Source organism: Podarcis muralis, chromosome 6 (genome assembly GCF_964188315.1).
Source record: "Podarcis muralis chromosome 6, rPodMur119.hap1.1, whole genome shotgun sequence".
Taxonomy (NCBI): domain Eukaryota; kingdom Metazoa; phylum Chordata; class Lepidosauria; order Squamata; family Lacertidae; genus Podarcis; species Podarcis muralis.
In genome coordinates, this window is record NC_135660.1 from 22,628,662 (window position 1) to 22,656,187 (window position 27,526).

At 39.0% G+C, this 27,526-nt stretch overlaps 1 protein-coding gene across 1 annotated transcript; it reads left to right on the plus strand.

Annotated features, from left to right (window-relative positions):
• DHX36 (DEAH-box helicase 36) lies at window positions 1–27,174 on the plus strand. Its single transcript, XM_028731339.2, has 25 exons — window positions 1–349; window positions 2,454–2,572; window positions 3,467–3,683; window positions 4,472–4,510; window positions 4,796–4,966; window positions 5,051–5,130; window positions 6,089–6,163; window positions 6,339–6,505; window positions 7,272–7,353; window positions 7,507–7,647; window positions 8,091–8,193; window positions 10,172–10,259; window positions 11,574–11,629; window positions 12,505–12,569; window positions 14,128–14,271; window positions 16,513–16,630; window positions 18,388–18,486; window positions 20,414–20,587; window positions 20,813–20,899; window positions 22,292–22,375; window positions 22,478–22,577; window positions 22,665–22,755; window positions 23,862–23,982; window positions 24,731–24,883; window positions 26,155–27,174. Exons 1-25 carry the CDS (start codon window positions 125–127, stop codon window positions 26,338–26,340), a joined length of 2,985 nt encoding a protein of 994 aa, XP_028587172.2. The 5' UTR covers window positions 1–124; the 3' UTR covers window positions 26,341–27,174.
• Window positions 27,175–27,526: the final 352 nt, after the last annotated feature.

The window sequence follows — 27,526 nt, forward strand, 5'->3', positions numbered from 1 at the left end:
GAAGTGATTACGATTCGGCCGGGCCGGCTCAAGAGCCTCTCGAGGATTCCGCTTCCGGTTCCCTCTTAGCGTCTGCCGGCTCGGGAGACTCTCAGTACCTGGAGGCGGCGGCGGCGGCAGCAAGATGAGCTACGAGCACCGCCGGGATAGGGGCCGCGGGGGCGGGCCCCGCGCTTCGCAGTCGTCGTCGTCGTCGTCTGGCCGCGGCGGAGCGGGAGGCGGCGGAAGAGGTGGTGGCGGTGGCGGCGGCGGCCGGGGCCGACCCCCTCCGCACCTGAAGGGCCGCGAGATTGGCCTGTGGTACGCGCGGCGGCAGGGCGAGAAGAGCAAAGAGGCCGAGAGGCAGCAGGTGGGTGAGGGGGGAAGACTTCAGGGTGTCCAGCCTAACCCTTTGCGCCCCCAGGATGTGTAGTTGCGGGACCCCTGAGGGGGGTGTCGCTTGAGAGAAGAGGCCTCCAGTGAAGCCCTTCGTTCCTGAGGAATTTACCTGTCGGCACGCTCCTTTTGAAGGTGCCCACATCCAAGAGCTCCTGCCAACCTAGCAGTTCGAAAGCACGTCAAAGTGCAAGTAGATACATAGGTACCGCTCCAGCGGGAAGGTAAATGGCTTTAACATGCGCTGCTCTGGTTCGCCAGAAGCGGCTTAGTCATGCTGGCCACATGACCCGGAAGCTGTACGCTGGCTCCCTCGGCCAATAAAGCGAGATGAGCGCCGCAACCCCAGAGTCGGCCACGACTGAACCTAATGGTCAGGGATCCCTTTACCTTTACATCCAAGAGGCCCTTTGAAAGCTGGTGCGGCATGCCTGCCTATCTCGTTCTTCCTGAGCGCACTGGGGAACAATAATAATAATTTATTATTTATACCCCGCCCATCTGGCTGAGTTTCCCCAGCCACTCTGGGCGGCTCCCAATCGAGTGTTAAAAACAGTACAGCATTAAATATTAAAAACTTCCCTGAACAGGGCTGCCTTCAGATGTCTTTTAAAGATAGGATAGCTGCTTATTTCCTTCACATCTGATGGGAGGGCGTTCCACAGGGCGGGTGCCACTGTCCTCTGCCTGGTTCCCTGTAACTTGGCTTCTTGCAGTGAGGGAACCGCCAGAAGGCCCTTGGCGCTGGACCTCAGTGTCCAGGCAGAACGATGGGAGTGGGGACGCTCCTTCAGGTACACAGGGCCGTTTAGGGAAATAACAATATCATCATCATTTTAGTTGTATGCCGCCTTTCCATAGTTAAAACAATGCTCAAGGCGGCTTACAGCATGACAAGATTTGCATACCATAATTACCAGCATAAGAAAAGTTACAAACAGTAAATAAAACACACCAGAAAGTACACAGCCAGATGGAAAACAATTTCCACATAATTCATAAAATCTAAAACTAAGAATACAGCATTAATATCAATCACCGTTTAAAATGATATAGATAAAAATAAAAGCAATTTTAAAAACAAAAACGCAACCCTCTCTGCCCAGCAGCAGCAGCCCTTTATGGAGCTGTCAGGCCCCGCCCCAAGCCAGGTGGAAAGAAGCAGGGCAGGGCCCTTCAGGCTCCCAGCAAAAATAGAAAGACAACTCTTCTGCCCAGTCCTGTCCTCTGTCAGTTGGAGTGACTGGCCCAAGACGGTGAATCTCACCCCACTTTTTGCGAGGTTGGGGGTGTTGGACATCCAATTTCCCATCCTATCTGCCAAATGTGCGCATCCCCCCCTAACGGTAGCAGTTTCTGAGTCAACAGCAAGGGAAGCCCACTATAGAGGGCATTGCAGTAATCCTACCAAGGGTTGTATCCACTGCTGCATGAGTGGTGTCCTACTTCTGCAGCAGGGCTTATTGTTTTTTTTTCTCTCCCCGTGTATGCTCCAAATCTGCTCCAGTGAGCCTCTCAACTCTCTAAGGCATATTTTGAGGATCGGGGGTTTGGCTACAAGTTGAGGGGAAGGGGATGGCAGGTCGGACTTTTAAAATAGGTTTGAAGAATGTCCCGCAAACATGCCCCACAAGGCACATTTGTTGTGGCTGATGCCTTTCTCATTTGCATGATGCTTAAAGGAACCTCTTTGAGCATTGAGTAGTTGTATCCATGTATATGCCACCCAGGTGGGTATAAAATAAACAATAGCATTCATTTTCCTCACATGTATGTATGAAAGGAAATGTTCTTCCATATGGAGAAGATTTGTGTGCTGGTGTCCTGTGGTGTATGCTGTCAGAGAATTTTACTATGTGTTTCTGTTAGGGATACTGAAGACTTTCTCAACTTTGTACAGAACATTAAATTTAAAGTATAGTAGTAACTTGACATATCCTTAGTATTTAGAATATGTAGTCCTCCTTTTACAATATTGAGGAGTGTACGTCATTGAGATAATTGGAGCAAGATTTTTGACCATGGAGTATGTTATACTTTAAGATTTTGTTAAAATCCATTGTTCTTTCCATATATAGAGAGCTGTGGTGCGTATGGATGAGCGCAGAGAAGAACAGATTGTGCAGTTGCTGAACACTGTCCAGAGCAAAAATGAAAAAGAACAAGAAGCCATGTCTTGGTGGTCTGATGAAGAAGGGTAATAATATTTTTTGTTTCATGTCAAATCTTAGCAGTATGTTAGCAGTATGCAAACCAACTGAAGGGTAGTTTGCATTATAAAATAGTTAAACATGCCATGCTATGTTCTGTTTTACTATCAAACACTATAATAATTTGTATTCAGTTTCATTTGTTTTCGTGCTTAATATTCTTATGAACATCACAACAGTATTTCTAAATTGGGAAATAATTGACCATTTGGAATAATAATGACTAAAATACAGGCAACCCCCATTTTAGGCGCAACCAATATGTGCACAGCGCCAAATCTGGAAGTAGCCCGGAAATGTAACAAAAGAAATCACTAAAAGGTGGGTTAGGGGTGGAGTGGGTTGTTTGCAGGCTATTTCAGTTGCACACAATTTCACAATGATCTGGAATGCACCCCCTACACAAATCGGGTGTTGCCTGTAGCTAGTGACATTTATTGAGCTACTTTCATCTCAGGTTTTTGTTTTATCTTGCAACTTTGTGGCCTCTTGGGGATTATACAGCACAGGGTATAATTGGGATAGTACTGTGGCAAAATATCAGTGGTGTGGGAGGGAGGAAAATCCAGGCAAGCAGAGCAGTGAGTTCTAATTGTAGAGTTGGAAGAGACCACTAGGGTCATCTAGTCCAACCTCCTGCAATGCAGGCATCTTTTGCTCAACACGGGGCTCAAACCCACAGCCCTGAAATTAAGAGTCTCATGCTTTACCGACTGAGCTATCTGCTTGCCAGCTGCCACCTAAGTTGTTTACAGGATGGGATCACCTATTTACTCATAGCTGGACACAGGACTGTAGATCAAAGCTATGAATACCAAATTTATCTACTGATGTGTGTTTCTTAGAGCTGGATGACTTATGCTTAACCACACCTTTTCCAGGTACACAAAGGAGACCCCTCCAAAACCAAAGCCTGTTGTGGAAAAACCTGTTGTTGAGAGGGCGCCTAAAAGAACTAGACCAATATTGGAAAAAACATTCCTTGATCAAGATTCAGAATATCTCTTAGAAGAAAATAAACCTGATGTTGATTTAGATGAGCAACTTAAAGAAGAATTGAAAAAGAAAAAAACTGATTCCAGATATATTGAAATGCAGGTAGCCTCCAGAGAAGATTTTGGGGCATGTTGAGGGCAGGAGGGGAAGATGAAGCTCTACTGCGCTAGTGTATTTCCATTTGTACTATGCTAGATCTCTAATTGTATCTATCTCAATAGAAGTTTGCATAAATGCTTTTGGCTAGAAATTATAGATATCATTTATGAATTAATATATGTGGAAACCCTGAGTGGGTTTTTTTATGCTGTATTTCATCTGGTAGCCAAGATGATGAATATAGTGTAATCAATTGTGATCCGAATTAAATTATTGGGTATAATGGGCAGCCCAGTCATGTGGGCTTGCTGTCAAGAGCTCTGCACCAGCTTCTTATTTAGGTTATGAAGATGAACCAGATATATTTTTGTACACTGCCTTGGAATCTTCTGATGAAGGGCAGCTAATCATTCCCCCCCCCCCAAATAAATAATATTTTCATTCCATTTTTATCCCTACTGCAGTGAGAGGCACAGGAACTTTAAAAACCTGACTTTCCTCAAGGAACTTGCTTAGGAACACAGTCAGTGGTTGATATAGTTCTAGTTCCTCTTCTCCTTTAGTGGAAAAGGCAAGCGTTAATGTTGTGTTACAGCTGAAAACATTTATTATTAATATATATGATTCACAGCGTCTTAGATGGAACATTAACATGCTTTTAAAAAAAAATAGGTTGGTGCTTCAGTTCATAGCTTAACAGCATCACTAATCGTATTCAATTTGCTAACCAAATTTATAAATAACTATTAAAAGTATACTCTATTTTCACTTAATTTTTCTTTACTTTGCAGAGATTTCGTGAGAAGCTGCCTTCTTATGGAATGAGAAAGGTAAATGCATACCTTGAATATGAGCCTTTTTGTCTTAACTCAGATGGGCATTAAGATTTGGAAAAGAAAAATATTTGATTAAATGTTAAAAGGCAATGAGAATTTAGTGGAAAATGTCCGTGTGTCCTACTGTGTAGAGAAACACCGTTGAACAATTTCAGTCCCTGGTGTATTTTTTATAGAGTGGGTGATGTTCAGTGCATAATTGAATGAGGGCATGGAAGCATATCTCCACACAACAGAGTGATTACTGTGTGTTTCATTTTTTTGTTTTGTTTTTAATAGGAGCTTGTAAACATCATAAATAGCAGTCGGGTAACTGTTATAAGTGGGGAAACTGGCTGCGGAAAGACAACTCAAGTTACTCAGTTCATCTTGGATGACTATATTGAGCGAGGGAAGGGGTCTTCCTGCAGGATTGTATGTACTCAGCCTAGAAGGATCAGTGCTATCTCTGTAAGTGACATTTATATCTGTTCTGGGATAAAGTAACCATATTTACAAAGAAGAAAACATTAACAGATTTTCTTTAATGTTAAGGTAGCAGAGAGAGTTGCGGCAGAAAGAGCTGAAGTATGTGGTAATGGGAAGAGTACAGGATATCAAATTCGGCTTGAAAGGTACATGAGTATTTTCTTATTAGTTTTTATACTTGAAGAATGTCTATGCACAGACTAGAGTGAGCATATGTTTTTAGCATCCCTGCTGTGCTGTTACTTACCTAGGGGGTTCTCCTTCCACAGATGCAGCAATGTAACTTTTGGTGACAAAATTAGTAACCTGTTCTGTGAATGATTGTGTCAGCGCAAATGCTTATTGGCTGGGCTGTAAGATTTCATATGAGGTATTTGTGCATACAGCCATGCAGACAGAGCTCCATCTGATAAGCTGCACCATGGGAATGGTATTTTCATGTATTTTCAGGTGTTAATTATTCCACCTGGAATTTTGCTGTCACAAATTGTGGGTGTTGCCACAAATAGGAACACCTTACCACAAATATTTTTGAGGAATTGTTACAAATACAATACATTACCAAGTAGAGCACCAACCTGAGTTGTGATGTAAGTGGCCACCCACTTGCCTTTGAATCGACTGTCCTCACAAGACTTACTTTTCGCTGCAACTTTTATTCTGCTAAGCTGCTGTCAAGTTAAGCCTTATGTTCCTCTAGAAGTAATGTGTATATATAAAACAGGTGAGCAACCAAGAAAGAAGCAGTGGCATTTGTGTGTGTTGTTTGGATTAGCAACAACTTGTAAAATGGGTTAATTAAGCATTGTTGTGTCATACCTTAGACATTCTGTTTGTTGGCTGCATGCTGAGCCATGGTATATGAAGCCAAACTATGCATGCTTTCTCAGAAGTCCAGTTGACTTCAACTAAGCTTACTTCCAAATAAGTGTGTATAGAACTGCAGCTTTTATTTTTATATTGCACAACCAGACATTGGATGCTTGAATTGAGTGCAGCTGAAGGTGTACTGACTGTCATTATAACACTTAAAAGTATCTTCTGGCTTTTTCAAAAGCAATATCAAGAGGAACTGAAGTATTGTTTTTAATGGCTATCTTTCAGCCGGTTGCCAAGGAAACAAGGCTCAATTTTGTACTGCACAACAGGAATTGTCCTACAGTGGCTCCAGTCAGATAAGTATGTGTTTCTCTGTTTCAAAAAAATTTTTTGAATGCGTTTCCTCAAAGCTTTATCAGCAGCTGCTAATAGTTGTATTTGCTGTACTCATTTCTATTTATTTCATATCTGCTGATTAACATTTTGTTTCTTATAAACATGGGGGGTTATCAGTTCTGTACTTCTTTTGCTGTAGGGAGTTGGCCAGTGTTAGTCATGTAATCCTTGATGAAATCCATGAGAGAAATCTCCAATCAGATGTTTTAATGACCATAATCAAAGATCTGCTAAGTGTACGACTCGACTTGAAAGTCATATTGATGAGTGCTACGCTGAATGCCGAGAAGTTCTCAGACTATTTTGGTGCGTGAAATTATCTACATTTTTACAAGTGTAATAATCCCCTGTATTTTGCTATGAATGTTGTAAGCATCATAGTATAACAAAATACAGGTGTCTTCCTCCTTATGTTGGGGTTACATTCAAGGCTGCCACTGCTTTCCCACTTGCCAGCTGTTAGGCAGGGAGGCTGAGCAGCATCAATAAACCCCTCTGGGCTCGCTTCCACCACTTGCGGGTTTCAGGTATCGCACATGTGCGCAGTTGTGCAGAAGTGTGGAGTTGCCTGTACTTCTGAAAATAAATAGACAAAATAGATGCTGTTTATTTTTTAAATTTATCTCTGCATGAAATGAAATGCTGAATACTTGGCATTTTCATGTAATAGTTCTATGACACCTTAAAAGACACATACATATTGTGGTATAACTATTCTTTGTCAGAGTCAGTTTGTCAGGTGAAGTATCATGTTCTCTGTGCAATAAACATTTTGCTTTGCAACTTCAGTGACCAATATCTTTGACAGCATTTTGAACACCAAGGACATGCCAAGGATAATTTATACTCCACCCATCTGGCTGGGTTCCCAACAGCATTTTAAAAATAGAATCAAACATTAAAAACTTCCCTAAACATTCTAAGCCACTTTGGTTTTTCTAATAATGTTTTATTTTGTATAAGCTTCATGCTTCTAGCTTTCTGTAAGTTGTGTCTTGTATCTTGTTTTCAAGCATGATGCAGTTTGCTAAAATGTAGGTGATGTAATATATATTTTCCCCTTTTTATACAGACAGTTGTCCTATGATCCATATTCCTGGATTCACCTATCCTGTCAAGGAGTACCTTTTGGAAGATGTAATTGAGAAGCTACGGTTAGTGTGAAGACAATTCCTCTTAATTCCTTTTTTCATTGTGACACCAAAACTCAATATGAAGACTATATTGAGATATTTAGAATGATTAAAAAAATTTTTTTTTACTTAATATGCAAACATTATTACTGAATGCTATATTTATTTCTGAAGATACATTCCAGAAAATACGGATCGCAGACCACATTGGAAAAAGAGGTTTATGCAGGGGCACGTAAGCAGGCCAGAAAAGGAAGAAAAAGAAGAAATTTATCATGAGCAGTGGCCAGATTATTTGAAGAAGCTGAGAGGACGGTAGGGTTATTTTTCACTTTTGTACAGCTTTCAGATTTTTGTTACATATGTGACAGACACTTTATGGCTGCAATCCGAGCACTTTCTAGGGAGCAAACCATATTTGATGTTTTAATTTGCTGGAAGCCACCCAGAGTGGCTGGGGCAACCCAGCCAGATTGGTGATATATAAATATATTACTATTATTAAACACAGTGGAACTTCTGAATAAACATGCAGTTTATCTGTTTAAGAGAGACTGAGATTTGTTCAGGGCTTAAAAGCAAATAGGATCCAGTCTGTTCTGTTGTCTTCTTTCAGCAGTTTCTTCTGTTGATCTGTGTTTATTTTAACCAGTCTCCTTTTTTGCTGTTTGTATAAAACAAGAGCCTGTGTACTTGTGCTAAACTTAACTATAGCACATACGGTTAAAGAATGCTTTTTATTTGTACGTGATTTCTAGGTATTCAGAAAGTACAATTGATGCATTGGGAATGATGGATGATGAGAAAGTTGACCTTGATTTGATTGCAGCACTGATCAAATACATTGCTCTTGAAGAAGAGGTGAGTTTCAACTTGGCTAAATATGACTTCACTTTTTAAATTATTTCCTCTTAATTAGATTAGGTCAACCTAATTAAACTTAATTGATTCTAAATCTGCTAGATTTCAAGAGAAGAGACTTAAGCACTTACTACACTTAACCCTTACTAAAATAAATGGAACTTAAAAAGGCTTAAATTTGACTCATGCTCATCATAATTAAAAAACAATATAAGTTGGTGTTGGCTCTACGCAATGATTGTAGAGGAAAATTATTTTGTAAGGAATTGTTTTCTTGGAATTTTTGTAGGCAACTGTGCACTTGTGATGTGAGGCATATGAAATCACAGGGATTAATATAAAGTTCTTCTCCCTGTATGTGTTAATACTAATACATAAAGTTGTTTTCACTGTCTTTTTTAAAAATGTTTTTTATATGTTACAAGAGTTGATTATATGATTGAAGAATTATTAAACTATTGTTTGTTGTTGGCCATGGTCCTGTATCTTTGGCTCTAGTAAAGAAATATTCTGATTACCAGGCACAATCACTGCAGCACCACAATACTGCAAACGGGCTATGCTAATGTTGTTGTATTCCAGTTACATCATAGTAAAAATTCAAGCGTAGACTGGAATCTTAACTACAGTGGTACCTCTAGTTACGAACTTAAATTTGTTCCAGAGCTCCATTTTTAACCTGAAACTGTTCTTAGCTAGAGGTGTGCTTTTGCTAATGGGGCCTCTTGCTGCCTCTGCGCCACCGGCACATGATTTCCGTTCTCATCCTGGGGCAAAGTTCTCAACTCGAGGTAACTCTTCCAGGTTAGCGGAGTTTGTAACCTGAAGTGTTTGTAACCTGAGGCTTTTGTAACTCGAGGTACCACTGTACTCTGTTGACAAACAAGCAAAGACAACAGCTACAAATGTTTTTCTGTGCTTGTATGTTAAACTCAATACTGCACTAATCTTAGAGAAAAAAATGAGTAAATGCTTTTCAGAACCAAATCACACATCCTTTGGCTTCAACCGGATATTTCAATGTCTCTTGCTCCCAAGCAAACATTTCAGGGACTATAATTTTTGTTTTGTACTAAGTTCTAGCTTAATCCCATTTTATTTAACACCATAAGTTTTGAAAATAGAAGATACTATTTTAAGATAGTTTTTGAGCAATAATGTCTTTCATGTTGGTTCACATAATCAAATCGAGCATACGCAGATAATACTGCCTTCACGATTACCAATGCTTTCAATGGTATTTTGGCGCTTTGCTCTATTCTCTGATAAAATTGTGATAGTGACAGTAGTGGTACTGGGGGACAAAAGTTACTCAGAATCAAGTGTTTCTGCTGCATATAATTTTCAAATTGCAAATAATATTAAGAATGTGATTGCAAGGTTTTAGAAATACAAAAAATAAAGTTTACAGGTTGAACTGGATACAATACTTAATCCCTGGTTTGCTTGCACATATGAATCTGCCCCAGTGGGATAATCATGGCTTGTTTTTGGCTAACAAATCATGTTCTGAAACCCCATGGTTTAAAATTGGTGCATGAATCTTGGCTTATGTTAACTGTAGTCTGTCATTACATCCAAGTTCAGTACCCTGGTTTAATTCTAATTCGTTGTGTTGCCCCTTCCCTGCAACCGATCTGAGTGCACGGATGCGAGACTCAAACAAAACTACTTGGGCAGCTAAGAGTTTCCTGCTGGCATTTTCACAGACCTCTGTACCCTCCTCATCCTACAAGGCAACAGACTGCTTGCACCACTCACTTTGTAAACAAGCTGACTATTCAAAGAGGAGGTGAGACCCTGTGGAGGGGGCACAAATCAACATTAGGTGAAACAAACTAAATTTGTGAGCGGGATCCAAACTTCCTATATTGTGGCTTAACAACATGTCTGAACTTGGCCATGATGTGTGCTTTATGGGTTGAACTATGCATCCATGTTGGATAATCGATTTCTCCATTTACCTGTGTTCATGCAGGATGGTGCAATACTTGTATTTCTCCCTGGATGGGACAACATTAGCACTCTAAATGACCTTCTGATGTCTCAAGTTATGTTTAAGTCAGGTAAATCATCTTCTTTGATTGTCTTAAAATATTCTGCTGTAAACTAGAGGTTTTCTTTATAAACTGTTACCCAAACCCTCCCAGCACCTTTTGGCAGCACTATCAACACAGCATCATAGTGCCAACATAGTGCCAACATAGCTGCTGATGTTCACCATCCTAAGCAGATGCAAGTTGGCAGACAAGTTCAGAATTCAGCTACCCTTTTCAAATGAATGTTGGCCTACATTAAATAGTCTTATATTAGGATGAGCAGTTAAATTAGCCCTGTCAAGATGCTTCAGTAACACTTGGAGGGCAGGGTTCTCTGTCCCTAAAGCCTACTTGAACTTCTCTAGCTGCCATTCTGAGCCTCTGCCCCCTTCCTGTTGCCCTGCATCTTTCTCCTTTGCATGACTGCCAGAACCATAATTCCCACTGTCTTTCGTAAAAATGCATTTGAATGCAATGCAATGGTTGAACTGGCATCCCAACAGCCACTGCAGGGGACCAGTAAGTGATAGCATCTGGTCAGTTACAGTGTTGGCTGGTAAATCCCCCTAACTCAGGCATGGCCAAACTTGGCCCTCCAGCTGTTTAGGGACATTAGTCCTCTTAGCTGGGAAGATGGGAGTTGTAGTCCCAAAATAGCTGGAGGGCCAAGTTTGGCCATGCCTGCGAATAAATTGGTTACTGTTTAATAATAATAATAATAATAATAATAATAATTAATAATAATAAATTTTATTTATATCCCGCCCACCCCAGCCAAAGCTGGGCTCAGGGCGGCTAACAACAATCAAATAATGCAACATTCTAAAAACATTTCATTATAAAAATTAATTAAAATCAAATTGATGGCAACCATTACGCAAAAATGTCAAGGATAGCAGTCTCCATCCTTAATGTGGTTTTGCATGATGACATCGCACAAACATAACCCGCTGTGAAACAAATCTTTCAAGGATGTTGAGCTTTGTATTTGCTTTCAGAGCAGATAAGTTTATTTGGGTGAATAAATTTAAAATATTCAAAGGTTTAATTTTAATTTTACCTAACAAGCTGCTGACCTCAAAGACTTTTTCAGTTTAATGCTACAAGGCAATATTTAAGGCAAAATATAGAAAGGTTAGGAATTTTCTTTGTTATTGGCAAAATAAAATGAATAAATTAACTAGTGTTTTCAAAAATATTATTTGTAATGAGAATCTGTGGCTTCTTGAAGATATAATAACTGTACCTCATTTATATTCTTAAATTTTTTTAGATTTTTAGTTTTTCTTTTAAACTGAATTTTACTTAGAGTAATACCATAATGCCAATTTTATTTTTCAGATAGGTTTGTTATTATACCTCTGCATTCGTTGATGCCTACTGTTAACCAGACCCAGGTAAGTTTTATAATTAGCAGTGGTCGTTATTTTGGTATAGAGTATTCTAAATCTGCTTTCAGTTTTTAAAACTAAAGTAGAATGACTGCAACAGCTGTGCCTTCACATTACTTACTTGGTTGGATCCAGAGAAATGCTGGTGGAAATAATGGGTAGAAGATAACAGAACAAATATGCCTCTGATTTTCAGTCCCCACCCCATAACCCACCTTGTTTAGCAGGGTCTCACAACCCTTTAGTGAGGTATTTGGGGTGACTAGCGCTAAGATGAGGGAGGCAAGGAGGTCATATTCCATCCTCCCCAGTTCCCCCTGTTGTTTCTCTGAATTCAAGTGCATATGTTTATTTGTTGCCCAATCGTATTTATTATTTTAAGTAACATTAAAAAACTGATTTCAGTCTTACTAAGCAACAAGTAAGGAATCAGTTTTTCATATTGTGGAATCTCCATGTCCTTGGAAATTGGGACCAGAGTGTGGGCTCATGTGTAATAATAATAGTAATTTATTTATACCCCACCCATCTGGCTGGGTTTACCCAGCCACTCCCTATGATATAGAACACAATGTCTCAACTGGACTGTGCCATGCCTGTTAAAACATGGGACGCTTCAATCCGCCTGCTTTTCAAGAGATAGTATCCTTTATTCCAAATAACTGTTTTCTTCTTGGATTGCTGTTGTAATAATACCTTAATAAAATGTTTCAACTATCCATTAATGCTTAGTTGCTCTGGTGTTTAAATTTAGTGATGAGTATGTGCATGTTTTGATGAAATGAAAGAAATTAAATTAAGTAAACAAATTTTAGGATGAGAAAGAAATTTCTGGAACAAACACTTTTTCTCTTTCTGATTTTGTTTTTGTTTTTCTTTAGGTTTTTAAAAGGACCCCCCCTGGAGTCCGTAAAATTGTAATTGCTACCAACATCGCTGAGACTAGGTAAATCTTTATGCTTCTAGCAATTCTTGAAATTAACTTGTTGGCAAAAAATATTTTCATTAAAAGTGTAAATTAAAATGTTTAATTCTTTTATGTGGTGGAACGAGCAATAAAATAAATTAAAAATATGTACAGTGAAACTGCTTTTCCACTTTGGATTCATCATGTGGAAATTAATGTAGAATGCATATAATGTACAAGGGAAAGCAACACATTCTCTCATGGATATCAGAGGTCTCTTGAGTGCTACCCAATTAATCCGTTGAGTTTCTTTTTGAACGCTGGCACTTTTAAGCACAATGCCTGCAATGTTCCCCCCCCCTTTTTTTTCTTTGAAAGCGAAAGAGTTTTCAATCCTGGAGCCCAGTAAAAAAAGGGGGGGGGATAAAGGCCGAGGTAAACAATGTTTTTGCATTTTCCTTTTTGGAGAGGAAGAATAACAGAAAATGCAAGCAGGTATGGAAAGTGGAGGGGAGGCAAAATTAGAAAAAAATGCCTCAGTGCAGAGCAAGAGATCATGAGAAGATGTGCTTAGAGTTTAGACAGGAAGCGGACTGTGCCTCAAGAGGAGAGGATCAACAGCAAAGCCTTGCCTTGAAACTTTGGCATTTCCTGACTTGGAGCTGCAGGGGGAGCTGTATTCATTAAGAAAAACTGTTTGCAATATGATCAGCGGTTCCTTTTCGGCTTTTATAAATTGGCTTCAGCATTAAGCAATATGTGATGGCCTGTGGAATAAGTTAGGTGTCTAAACTGACCCTCATCCCTAAAACAGTGCACATGAAGCTAGGCAAAAGAAGTTATAACCCAGACTCTTCCCTCCTCAATATCCATTACACTGACAGTTTGAGGATTAGATAGGAGTGCTGCCTAGACTGGATTGCTTGTTAGAAAACCCCAAGGGCTAACAGTTTCCATTAAGCATGCTTACTGCTGATTATCCTAAGGCTCCAACCCAAAACATGCTTGCTTAAAAATAGAACTTATTTCCAGATTAGTATGCTTAATGTTGTTTTATGTAGCTAGTACTAAAACTGAAGTTAGACAAGTACCTGCTGTCTTGATGATTAGATCTAAAAACTTTCCCTTAAGTATGACCCAGTCATCTTATGGGCTATTAATGGTATCAATGTAAAAATTGGTTTATTGTTAGTGTTATTTTTTGTGTATTTTACCTCCTTTATCTTTTTGCACACTACTGCAGTAGTTTGTGGCTGTGAAGTGGTTTATGAATCTGTAAAATAATAATAATAATAACATAAGCATGTCCGCCGATAGTCTTAGCTTCTGACATGTTCAGTTAGTCTTGCTTCAGTCTGAGCATTTTTAGCTTTTTGGTTTTCTTGAAGACTTCACTCCTTGGTGGATCTGTGCTTGTTTTATGTAAGAAATAGCAAAACTGTAGCAAGTGGTAGTCTCTGTTCATTACGATTGATTGCAGTACAATTTGTGTGTTTTGTAAGGGGCAATTTCTTTTACAGATTGACGTAATCAATGCAGATTGTCTCTATTTGATGTCCAAAAGCTAACCATTTCTTCCTGCTTCCCATTTCTGCAGCATCACCATAGACGATGTGGTATACGTTATAGATGGAGGAAAGATAAAGGAAACTAACTTTGATACACAGAACAACATTAGCACGATGGCTGCAGAGTGGGTTAGCAAAGCAAACGCTAAGCAGAGGAAAGGTAGAGCAGGAAGGTAAGAGTAATCTATGGTAACAGAATGGACAGAAGCAGGGAAACCTTGGCTATTGCAATAATGAACATTTTCAAATATTTAATAATAATAAATTTATTATTTAAAGTTTACTTTAAAGACATTAACTTCCCCCCTCACTTTGCTGACTTTATTGATTAATCTGAAGCTTTTCCTTTAGTGACTTTATTTGCTGGCTTAGTTTTTTGTTTTGTTTTTTGCCCCTTTGATATTTGATTTCTATAGACTGAATAGCCAAAGTGGTATGGTGGAGCCCAATGCATTTTAGATTGGAGCATGAAAAGATTGGAGCATCCTCTTGTATCATCAAACCTTTGATAAAGGAGGCTCTAACCTGCAAAACCTCATACCAGAATACTTCTGTTAGCCTTTAAGCAGTTACATGAATTTCTTAGGGTTCTTTTTTTTAACTTCCATAGTCCAACACGACTGTTCTTCAGGGATTTAAACTTAGTTTTAGAAGTTAAAGTAGTTCAGCAGCACGATCTCTCTATTACAGTCTAAAAATACCATATAGAAAAAAATTATTCACTATCTTGACATTTGCATCGTTTGTATTTGTTGAACTCCTTCAAATAAAACCTTAAGACATAGGACTATAGGCACAGCACATATGCCTAGTTGATACGTATAGGTCTTGAAGCCCAATTTCCTCGCTCCCTATGTGGAGATGCTGTGTGAGCGGAGGTTGGGCTTTTGAACACAAAGAATTGGTGGTGAGTTAATGTACATGTAGAGGAACGCGGGTGGCGCTGTGGTCTAAACCACAGAACCTAGCGCTTGCTGATCAGAAGGTTGGCGGTTTGAATCCCCGCGATGGGGTGAGCTCCCGTTGTTTGGTCCCAACTCCTGCCCACCTAGCAGTTCGAAAGCACATCAACGTGCAAGTACGTAAATAGGTACCGCTCCGGCGGGAAGGTAAATGGCATTTCTGTGCACTGCTCTGGTTTGCCAGAAGCGGCTTAGTCATGCTGGCCACATGACCTGGAAGCTGTCTGGACAAACGCCGGCTCCCTTGGTCTATAGAGTGAGATGAGCGCCGCAACCCCAGAGTCGTCTGCGACTGGACCTAACGTTCAGGGGTACCTTTACCTTTAATGTACATGTAGTACAAATAAATCATGTCCTGTAGATTACTCTCTTAGCATGTTTTACTTAGTGCATTTCTCTAGATATTATCTACTTACCAGATAGTACGTAAAGAAAAAGAAAGTTCAGCATCACTATCCTTGAAAGTTTTCCTCCACAGTATTGCTACCTGAAAATTACTCCCACTAACTGTGGGAGTACTTAATATCTTCCCACATAATCACTTGGAAATGAATTTGCTTAGAACTCTGGTATTCAAGAGCATTGGTGAATACAGAAAAATGTGTAATAGGTGCATAGCCGTTTAGCTGCACAAAGTTGCTTCACTCAACAGTTGCCATTCTATCCTTTGTGAGACCAATCAGGCATAACCTTTCACTGCATTGCAGATTTGGTGCAATCCCATCCTTTAAGGTTATTGTCTCATACTGATTAAAGGGGAGTGCATTGTGGTCCTTAGTTTTCTATTGACATATGTCAGACTGTCAGGTAGATACATCACCCCTGCCCACACCATATTTGCATTTATTATTCCCTGTGCCATATATAAAAGGAAGCTGGTGTTGGTTTGGTAACATTTTCTTCATTTTGTTGCACCAGGCTGCTGTCCTTGATCAGATATGGCGAACATTCTTTAGCTCAAGGGATGTGTTCCCTTCCAGGGTTTCATTCCAGTGGCAATATTGGTCAGAGCCAAAAAGGGTGGAGCAACAACCATGACTCTTACCTTCTAACAGTAGGCTACATTTCAGCCATGCAGGAGCCAGAGGTTTATGCACACACATATTTGTGCACCTCTTCCTCTATCTTGGCACAGAACTCTTAAAGGGACGCATTCCAGCCAGGCAAAAGCACTCAAGGGGCAGAGTAATGCTGATGAGAGGTGTGGTTTGAGGTCCATATTAAGAGGTCTGGAGGGTCTCATTTTGTGCCTGTGCCTGGGGTTCCCCACCCCTGTCCTAGATTATTGCTTCTCTTTATAATTGCTTCTTGATGGTACGCTGAGCCATGGGGTCAGCACCTAAGCTTGTCCTTCTTTCATTGCAAGTTTTGCATAAAAGGTATACTGCTAAGCTGCTTTTACTTATAACACATCAATGTTACTACAGTGTCAAAATATTTAACTTCCTGCAGAGTCCAGCCTGGTAACTGCTACCACTTGTACAATGGTCTGCGTGCCAGTTTGTTAGACGATTATCAGTTGCCAGAAATCCTGAGGACACCTTTGGAAGAACTTTGTTTGCAAATCAAGGTAATATACATATTATATATACCCTGTTAGGGTAGCCTTTCTGGTAAAGGATTTTGCATCAAGCATAAAGATTTGGAGTTTGCTCAAGTAGTATTGATCCAGATGATATTACTTTAGTGGTTTCTATTGCCGTCTGTGGCAGATGGGATTCTGAGCTCATAAAAGAGGCTTCTCTTCCATATCTAGCAATGGATCTACATGGCCATATGAGCCCTGCAGTTCAGCAGGTTGCACTTTTGTCCATGTGCTTCTATTGTATGAAGTGAGGCCACGTGTGGCAAGGAGCAGAGCTCTTGCAACTACGTTGAGGCTGTGGAATGACCTCAGTGAGGATTGGTGTCAATCTTGTATGTTAGTCTTTCAGAGAGAGTGCAAAACCTGCTAGTTCAGAAGGGTGCTGCAAAGCACCATCTTGTTTCCCATGCTGTTTAACATCTACCTGAAGCCATTGGGAACAGTTATTAGGAAATTTGGGATGAGATGTCATGAATATGCTGATGATACCCCGTTCTCTGAAACATCAGAATCAAGGGAGGTACTGTATCTGGGGCTGCCCCTGAACAGGCAACCCTGTTTAGGGAAGTTTTTAATGTTTGATGTTTTGTCGTGTTTTTAATATTCTGTTGGGAGCCGCCTAGAGTGGCTGGGGAAACCCAGCCAGATGGGTGGGGTATTACTACTACTACTACTACTACTACTACTACTGCTACTACTACTACTACTATTACTATTACAATTATTATTATGGCCCGGAAGTTGCATGTATGCAGAATGTGTGGCTTAACTGCTCATTGGGACACTGTATTAGCATCGTATTATGCTGCTGTTGTAAGAATTGCACTGGTTGCCAATAAGCTACCAGGCTAAGTTCAGAGTGGTGGCTCCCCATACAAATATTGTCTCATTCTTTCTATACCCAACCAATCTCTGTGCTCTGCATGGTGTTGTAATCTGGCTTTGAGTGTTAGTAGTATCTCCCCTTTGGAAATACAGTGGTACCTCCAGTTGCAAACGGGATCCGTTCTGGAGTCCCGTTCACAATGTGAAAAGCCTGCAGCGCCATATCTGCGCATGTGCGTGGTGCGATTTGGCACTTGTGTGCATGCGCAAAGTGCAATTTAGCGCTACCGCGCATGCGCGAGCAGCGAAACCTGGAAGTAACCCTTTCCGGTACTTCGGGTTGCCATGGGACACAACCTGAAAAAACATAACATGAAGCAGATGTAACATGAGGTATGGCTATAATAATAATAATAATAATAATAATAATAATAATAATAATAATAATAATAATTATTTATATATATATATCCCAGCCGAAGCCGGGCTCGTAACTCCTTTACATATCAAATGGACAACATCTCTTGTCTTTTCAGCATCAGTTGAAGACTTCTTTTTCAACATGTCTTCTAAGTGGACATTAATGTCCGAGTTTTTATCTGCAACTGATTTGAAATTGTTTTTATATGTGAAGTTATCTTGTATATGAATTTATTATTACATTGTGAAATTGCTTAGAGAAGCTTCATTGAAAGTGATGCGTAAAATGAAATAATAATTCTAATTAATAATAATAGGTAGTAATAATAATTAGCAATAGGAGTCTCTTTTCTGTGGAACGCTATTGAAAGTTCTGTTCCTAACTGTTCATGCTTTTAAAAAATGAGTCAGTGGGAAAGCATTTGATTGATAATTCTGAAGGTGTTTTGCAATTTAGTTTGAGTTTATAAACAAGGATGAACTTTTTTTTCTTCCAGATCTTAAAGCTTGGAGGAATTGCCCATTTTCTGAGCAAACTGATGGATCCACCATCACGTGATGCTGTGTTGTTATCCATAAAAAATCTCATGCAGCTGGTAATTTTTTATTTATTTCCTGTACTAATATTTTATTTTAAGTAACCAATTTGTATAGTAGCCTTCTTCCATAGAACTTGGGCAGTTCACAACTTGTTCAGGCTTGAGAATGTTCATTCATGGTACAGTGGTGCCCCGCAAGACGAAATTAATTCGTTCCGCAATTTTTGTCGTCTGGCGAATTTTTCGTCTTGCGAAGCACGAAATCCCATAGGAATGCATTGAAAATCAATTAATGCGTTCCTATGGTAAAAAAAAGTCCAAACAAAGCCAAATTTGGTACAACAACAGTTTATTAACTGCTCTTTAAAGTCACACATACTGTAAAGAGCAGTTCAAAAATTGAAGGGAAAATAAATTAACTTTATAAACAAAACATGTCTTTGTTTTTAGACAAAGAAAACAAAGTCGCGAGACGTTTTCGTCTTGCGAAGCAAGCCCATAGGGGAAATTCATCTTGCGAGGCAAATCGAAAACGGAAAAACCTTTCGTCTAGCGAGTTTTTTGTCTTGCGAGGCATTCGTCTAGCGAGGTACCACTGTACTTAGAAATCATTCAGAAAACTGAGCAATTACAAATGTTTACTGTAGATATTGTCTAAGCTTTATGCATGATTTTAGCATCTAAGGCAAGGAAAACATCAAACACTTGAAGTCTTAATTTAATAAACTTCTTTTTGCACTAAGAAGTGTAGTTTAAACCTTAGTGCAATTTAAAATTGAACTTCACCAACCCAAATCAAATAATATCTAGTTTTGACTTGGAAAGTACTGTTTTTATAATTTTTCTGATGACGGATGTAACTAGAAAAATAAGGGCATTGAAATGGAATAAGATAATGAATTTTTACACTAGTTAAAGCACAATGGGCAGTGCATGCTCATTTTCCTGCAGTTGTTCAGTTGGTATTTTATTAAAATTCAAATAAGCTTTGAGAACAACAGTAAAAATCACCTATTATTATCATTATCATCATTATTATTATTCCCTGTCTTCTTCCCTGATGGGACTCAAAGCAACTTACAGACAAAAAGGAAAACTTCTAAAATAGAAAAATCAATCATTCAAATATAATTAAAACTATATACATACATAAATATGTATATCTGTTTAAAACATACTAATAATTACATTAAAAACATCATGGCACCAGCCCTTTAATTAAAAGCAGTCAATTCCTAAAACTCTGTTGAAACAAGAAATTCTGGTGCTCAGAATTTTGTGTCTTGATGATTTGCTAATTTGTGTGTACGTTCATTAATTAGGAGTTGTACATGGCATCTGGGTACTTTCAAAGCAAGCATCTTGCTGAGTGATAGAAAACTGAGGCAATGAGTCTAAAGACTTAGGGAGATTCTAACCGTGGATGGGGTTTCAGCACCCTCATCCTAGATACCTATCTGAGTTGTCTTCATGATTATTGCTCACAGTTTTCCTCAACCCTGTTTATTCCAGTACATACGCTACTCTTCTCTGCTGTCCCAACCTTATTGCTGAACATTGTAATTACCGTATTTTTCGCTCTATAAGGCGCACCAGACCACAAGACTTTTTGGAGGAGGAAGACAAGGGGAAAAAATATTCTGAATCTCAGAAGCCAGAACAGCAAGAGGGATCACTGCACAGTGAAAGCAGCAATCCCTCTTGCTGTTCTGGCTTCTGTGATAGCTGCGCAGCCTGCATTCGCTCCATAAGACGCACACACATTTCCCCTTACTTTTTAGGAGGGAAAAAGTGAGTCTTATAGAGCAAAAAAATACGGTATGTAAGCAGGCTGTGCTATTCTAAATAAATGTGAAACTAAATTTCACTGTACCTTAAAACTTAAGGGACAGCATTTAGGCTTCTTTAACATGGATTTCAACCAAATTCTGCTACTCTTTTTCATTGTTTATGTTCTTCCTTTTTTGTGTCTTCCCTTTAACAGAATGCCTTGGATAGGCAAGAAGAATTGACTCCCCTTGGAGTCCATTTGGCACGATTACCAGTGGAGCCACACATAGGAAAAATGATTCTCTTTGGAGCTTTATTCTGTTGCTTAGATCCTGTTCTCACTATTGCTGCCAGCCTCAGCTTCAAGGACCCTTTTGTCATTCCCTTGGTAAAGTATTTATAGAGAGCGTTAAAAGTAATTTTTGTTTAAATTCAAATTTTTCTTCTTTGAAGATGAAGCTTTTAATTTCAGAAAGATTTCCCCCCCTTGTAATATGCTATGTTTTAGTCTTACAGCAAATTGCACTTAGTTTTTCTTGGTTATATCTCCTGAGTCTGTCTTTCTTCTTTTTAATACACAGATTAGTCCAACTTTGTGTGTTTTTCTCTTAAGGGTAAAGAAAAAGTAGCAGACGCAAGAAGAAAGGAACTGTCAAAGAGTTCTAAAAGTGATCACCTCACCATTGTGAATGCTTTCAAGGTAGATAACGTGATCCATTGACCACCAGTGGTCTTCAAGTTTCATGGTGGTTCCCTGGCATTCCTGGGTATTTGTTTGAAGATGTGAGACAGCACATCCATTGCATGGAATAGTCATTTTCATTGCTGCTTTTATTAATATATTGTACAGTGGTACCTCGGGTTAAGTACTTAATTCGTTCCGGAGGTCCGTACTTAACCTGAAACTGTTCTTAACCTGAAGCACCACTTTAGCTAATGGGGCCTCCTGCTGCCGCTGCGCCGCCGGAGCCCGATTTCTGTTCTTATCCTGAAGCAAAGTTCTTAACCTGAAGCGCTATTTCTGGCTTAGTGGAGTGTGTAACCTGAAGCGTATGTAACCCGAGGTACCACTGTATACTGTTGCATTACAATTTGAATTCTATGGAATTACAATTCTTGCAACAGGCAGAGAAGTCCTTTAATGATCTGCCAAGACCCTCAGCGATTTTCAAGTTCTCCACGACGGGGTGAAGTTTAGGAAGCACTGTTCTAGTTGACAGGTGGTGGATTCACAGGGGGAACATAGTTTATTAAATAAATAGTATAAAGAGGATTCAAATATTAGCATAAGCAGCTCACGTTGCACAGAGATGAAATCTTCACGGTCCATACTTGATTTACTCGTAGTGGTGACAAACTAGGATTAAACCCAAGTATGCATTTAGTATGGAGATCATAGAATAATGGAATTGTATAGTTGGAAAGGACCCTGAGCGTCATCTAAGTCCAACCTCCTGCAATTCAGGAATCTCAACACTCCCCTTCCCATCCAATTTGAAGCCATTCTGGACCCTGTAACTAGAATTCGGGACCCTGCTTAGCTTCGCAAATGTGCTAGCAGTTTAACTGATGCACCACTAGGAGGGGGTTACTAGTAGGTTAGCTTTTTATTCCAAGTTTCATTGTTTTCTGCTATGATTTGCTCTAAACAATTTTAATATATGGGTCTAATTTTAATCTTATATCTCCTCCAACTTGCAGTTCATGAAGTGTTTCTTCCTCTTGTATTGGAGACTAGGATTAATTATTGCCGTTCTAGAGCTTTTCCCTTTACACACAGTGGAATAAGGAAGTGATATGAATGGTAGCTTCCTTTTAGCTGCTGAATTAGTTTTAATCTGGATGTGTTGGCTTAATACAGCTCTGAAAGGAATGAATGCACTCCATATTATTTTTTTAGGTCACTCTTATTGTGCCACTTCATATTTAACTTCTTTACTACTCTATAAAATGCTTTCTAATTCCATCTGGCATTCAAATCAGGAAGATATAAAAATCAGATTCAGTTCAGTTCCAGTTTTCCTTTAAAAGGACCTATACTAAATAATAATAATAATAATAATAATAATAATAATAATAATTGTGCTTTCAGGGTTGGGAAGAAGCCCAGCGACGTGGCTTCAGGTGTGAGAAGGATTATTGCTGGGAGTATTTTCTTTCTTCAAATACTCTGCAGGTAATCGTTGTTTGTCTCTAGCGAGAAAACGTACACTTTTGAAACAGATTTAGTTTGACATTATCTGTAAGAACAAATTGATCGATTCATGCTGTTCTCTAGATGCTGCGTAACATGAAAGGGCAGTTTGCTGAACATCTCCTTGCAGCTGGGTTTGTGAATAGTAGAAGCCCCAGAGATCCCAAATCCAACACGAACTCAGGTAAATTCTGAAGAGGAGCAATGCACCAGATACGCTTTCGGTTCTCCCTTTGTGAATTGTGATTCACTTGGCTGTTTTCTTTTCTAGACAATGAGAAGCTGCTCAAAGCTGTTATTTGTGCTGGCTTATATCCAAAGGTTGCAAAGATCCGAGCAAACTTCAGCAAAAAGAGAAAAATGTAAGGCTTTTTCTTCTCCATGCTCTTTTACCAAGAATGTGTGTGTGAATATATTAAACAAGGGTTTCTGCGTAGTTGGAAGAAGGCTGGAATATATTTTTCCTTGTGTTGCTAACTATGTAGTCTAGGAATACTTGAGTTCTGGGAGAGCATGTGATTATTTTCCCCCTCCTCCCCCTCCACATACTCAGGTGAGACAACAGATTGGGCAGGTGATACTTGGGTTAATTTTGGGATCCTGCAGCTCCAGGTGAACAGAAATTTTGTGGAGATCATCCCAAGTGAGAACCACAAATTTATTTATTAATTTTTTACACTGCTCTTTTGGCTAGAAGAGTCCATTGTGTCTGAAATAGTGGTCCTTTCTGTAAGGCATGCTTAGTACAATAACCAGATTGCTCGTTCCTATTTGAATTGAGCAAAATGTAATAGCATAGTTTTGCCACTAGGTGGAGCCACAAATAAAAATTTAAGACTGAATAAGCAGAGTTCTCTTGATCCCATCTCCACAATCTATGTTTTATTCGGTAGATGGCTAGCAAAAATAAATTGATTATATTTTGCTTTGATGCTAAGCCCTGGACTGGATAAGTCACTAATAATGATGATAGAAAATGGCTTTCTGTATATCACTTATTTTTCTCTTGTTTTGAAAATGTGTTGGGTTTCAAAAGGGAAATTGAAATGAGGATAGCATCATAGATAGGACAGTATAATTTTGCTTTCCCCATCACTGGGATTATCCTTTATGCAAGCAATATCTATGCTCAGAATGAAAAAGGGAATAGAGCACACAAATTGCAATGAAGTTCAACTGATAACCTTATTATTCTTTAATTAATATAACACAAATCTTTAAAGTAATCTGATATTGTAGTCTGATTTTGAAATGGAACTTTTTAAAGTCTAGATGCTTAAAATCCTTCTTGCTTTTCCTTTCAGTTCTTGCCTAAATATCTTGCAGCAATATCTAATTTAGAAATTGCTGATAGCCCTAATGGCACATTACAAGTCTCTTTTTGAAGAGCAGTTATCTTAAATCTTTGAACGTATGTGCATGCTATTCCTTTGTAGCTGAATTATAAGTGATTTGTCTGTGTCTTAAGGGTTAAAGTTTCCACTAAAACAGATGGAACGGTTTACATTCATCCCAAGTCTGTCAATGTTGAAGAGACAGAGTTCCATTACAACTGGCTTGTTTACCATTTGAAGATGAGGACAAGCAGCGTAAGTGAAAATTTATTTTGTATTGTTTTAAGCATAAATGTGGGTGTATTTTAAGTCTCTCCACAGTCTGTTCTGTTGAAGCAATTGCAGTCTTAGTTAGCTTAACTAGCCTGGTCTGTACGCAGCCCCACTCACTGCAGTTATCACTGCACTTTACAAGGGGCCTTTAAATGACAACTCCTGGTTGAGAGATGGTGGTGTTGGTAGCTTTTAATGCTTCATTCCTGTTCTGTGCCCTCCCTTCTCCCTCCTGCTGCCTGCTGCTCAGAGTGGAATTCTTCAGATTCTCATGTCCTCCATGCTTCTTGTGATCTTACGACTGTCATTCCAGAAGGAAGGAGAGCACATTGAGAAGCACAGTCCATGGAATGCAAAAGGGTGTAGTGTTTTGTTTTTTACAGGCCTAGGGATATCACATATTTTAGCTCTGCCTTATGACTACTCTTGTTTCTAGTCAAGGAAGAACAGCAAATCTTTGCTCAGCACTTGTTTATATGTAATGCAGCTAACTATGGGAGTGAAACCTTTCACAATTAAAATAATAATTGTCTTGGCTTCGCAAAACCTTGAACCTGAAGTGTTTTCCAGTGATTGCCACATTATTAATATTTCACTTCATAGGAACTACACACAAGTTTAAAACCAAGTAACTTGAGATCCCATTTTCAGTATGCACTGGAACATTCTCGTGCCCTATTTTGAACATGGTAACATAGTTTATATGTGCTGAATGCATTCCTTGTTACAGATATACCTGTACGATTGCACAGAAGTCTCTCCATACTGCCTTTTGTTCTTTGGGGGAGATATTTCTATTCAGAAGGACAAAGATCAGGATACAATTGCTGTGGATGAGTGGATTGTTTTTCAGTCTCCAGCAAGAATAGCACAGCTAGTGAAGGTGAGTGGGCTGCCCATTTCATTTTCAGATTTTCTTCTACACAAACAACCGCCCTGCTCCTGGAACAGCTTATATAGTATGGTGTTACGAAAACATTTCTTTCTTTCTTTTCTTTTTTTCTAAAAGTTAACATCTGCTTAGATTACCGTGTTGTAATTCCCTATAAAGTATAAACTTGAAAGATCTTTTCAGGCATCAGTCCTTTTCAAGCATTTCATTTTGGAGAGAACTGTCATTTTAGGATTTCACGTGAAATATGCTCTCCTTCCTTGCTGGGGGGGGGGGGGTGAATTAATCAACCAACAGGGAGATACTGCATTTATTTCTATGTGATATTTTCCTGCTCCACCAGATCTGTTTCCAGAAAAAGGCACTTGAAGTGGAGTAATCAGAGAGAATCAATGTTTAGATAAGCAGTGTACAGCCCTGTTCATTCAATCCCCCACCTGTACCTTGAGATAGATGAAGTACAACCAAGCACCAGATTTTAATGCCAGATGGATAGCTTTTTTCTGAAAGGGGTTGGGGAAGAAGTACAATAGGATCTTAAGACTAAAACATTTCACTTATTTTTCAAATATCAACCACCTTATGTTAAATTAAGACTGAACTTATCTCATTGATGTTCAAAAATAATTGCCTTTTTATTGTGTTTTATCTCATTTTTTTCACATTAGTCTTTTCTTGGCCTATATCAGCTGTTTTTATTGTTACTGTTAAAAAGTGCTATCAAGAGTGAAGTTGTAAATTTGAACAAGATGTGAAAATAGGCAGTTTAACTGAACCACAACTTCAACTATTATTTCAGCTTGAAAATGGGATTCTTTTAAAGACGTTGGGTTGTATCCAAATTCATTATTAAAGCAGATGCATTGAAATTAAGGGACAATGCTAACTTCCTTCCATTAATTTCAGTGGGCTTCCTCTGCATATAACTTAAGTTGGATACAACCCATTGACTCCTTTGGCAATTCTTTTTTTAATCTTTATGAGAAACTTACTTTGTTTCAAAGTGCCTTATACAGTACAGTTCTTGAATAACTCGAAACAGATAAAGCTGAACCTAAAGTAAGTTACATTTAACTGGACAGAAAAGAGCTAGTTAAATTTCCAAGAGGTTTGACACACATTCTTAGCAAAATGCAGAATAATGAAATACATACTTTCATTTCCAAGTATGTATTAAGTTTTTGACACTATAGAAAAATTGAATGACTTTCGAAACTTTCTGCTCTTGGTTTCTTTCTGAACCAACATCCTTTTATCCACAGGATTTGAAAAAAGAATTGGATGACCTTCTACAAGAGAAAATAGAAAACCCACACCCTGTGGACTGGAACAATACTAAATCAACTGACACTGCACTGCTGACAGCCATTATAGACTTAATCACAACACAGGAGAATGAAACTGCCAGAAACTCTGCCCCCCGTTTCCAGAGCGAAGAATATAGTTAACACTGTTCCTTTTGGCCGCTGAAGAGATGGCAGCTCTACTGGTTCATTGTTGACAGTTTATCTTTGGGCATCTTGGAATTTCATTTTTAGTATCGGTAGTTCATAACGGCTGTGTATGGCGTTCATTGTATAAAGTAGCTGTTTATCTAGTTGCCAGTGCTGCATAGTTGTATTCTGCATGTATGACGCTGCTTCTTGAGGACTGTAATTGTCAGGTAAAAAGCTGGATGAAACTGAACACGAACTGATCTTTTTTTTTTTTTTTACATTCTTCTGGTGTTTACACTGTTTTTCTGCTAACTGTGGAATTGCCACTTTAAGAAAAGTGATTCACGTTAGTAGCTAGAAGCCCCTTTTTGTCCATTAGCCTTTTATTTACATTCTGGGGTTACTAGTAAGAGCATGCTGCTGAGAGTGAAACAACCAAAGTCATCACCCCAAAGAGATGTACGAGGGCTGCTGTGTCAAAAGCATTGTCACATTTTAAATAAATGCTTGATGTTTAGATCTTTCTAAACATATGTACTCCTATTCATCTATGGGTCATAGGGTATTTGATGATACAGAAGCTACAGCTGCACATGCCTAGAGACCTGGGTAGATACTCTAAATACCAGCAATCAGCTTTGGAATGGGAGCAGGATTTAGACTCCAACCTAGACAAATAATGTAGTTTTGAGACGGGAGCTTGCAATAGGCTCTTTCATTCCAGTGGAGCTTAAGTGTACATGAACTGTACACTGAGTAGCTGTTTCAGTGATGCAAAGATTTTTTTGAGTTTCTTTTGGAATACTTTTATCAACTCATGTGTCTTTATTAAATGCCTATATGCTAGTCATTTTCATATGCACATTATTACTGCGTGCGCCGCATTGCTGTTTAAAATCGCAGGAACCTTCTGCAGGATCTGGAACTGGCAGCTTCTAGTTGAAGATTTCAAATTAATATTGAATAGAAAACATAAGCAAATGCAGAGCATTTCGTAAAACTCACACAGACAATATGTGGCTCGCTCACAGGACTGTTCCTAAACCAGTTACAAAAATGGTTGTCACAACACTTCACTGCCACCCCAAAATGTTCCTATAGGTTGCAATGGAAGTTTTAAATTTAGTTGTAGAAATATAACCAATGATTGCAGGGGTGATGTATACCAGGTTTTGTTGCTGAACATGTATATCTCTGA

Bases quoted from the DNA above. Each gene is read 5' to 3' on its own strand.
- DHX36 (XM_028731339.2), top strand. From the start codon at position 125: ATGAGCTACGAGCACCGCCGGGATAGGGGCCGCGGGGGCGGGCCCCGC. The intron at 11,630-12,504 runs GTAAGTTTTATA...GTTTTTCTTTAG, and splicing joins CTACTGTTAACCAGACCCAG to GTTTTTAAAAGGACCCCCCC. The intron at 20,900-22,291 runs GTAGATAACGTG...TTGTGCTTTCAG, and splicing joins CCATTGTGAATGCTTTCAAG to GGTTGGGAAGAAGCCCAGCG.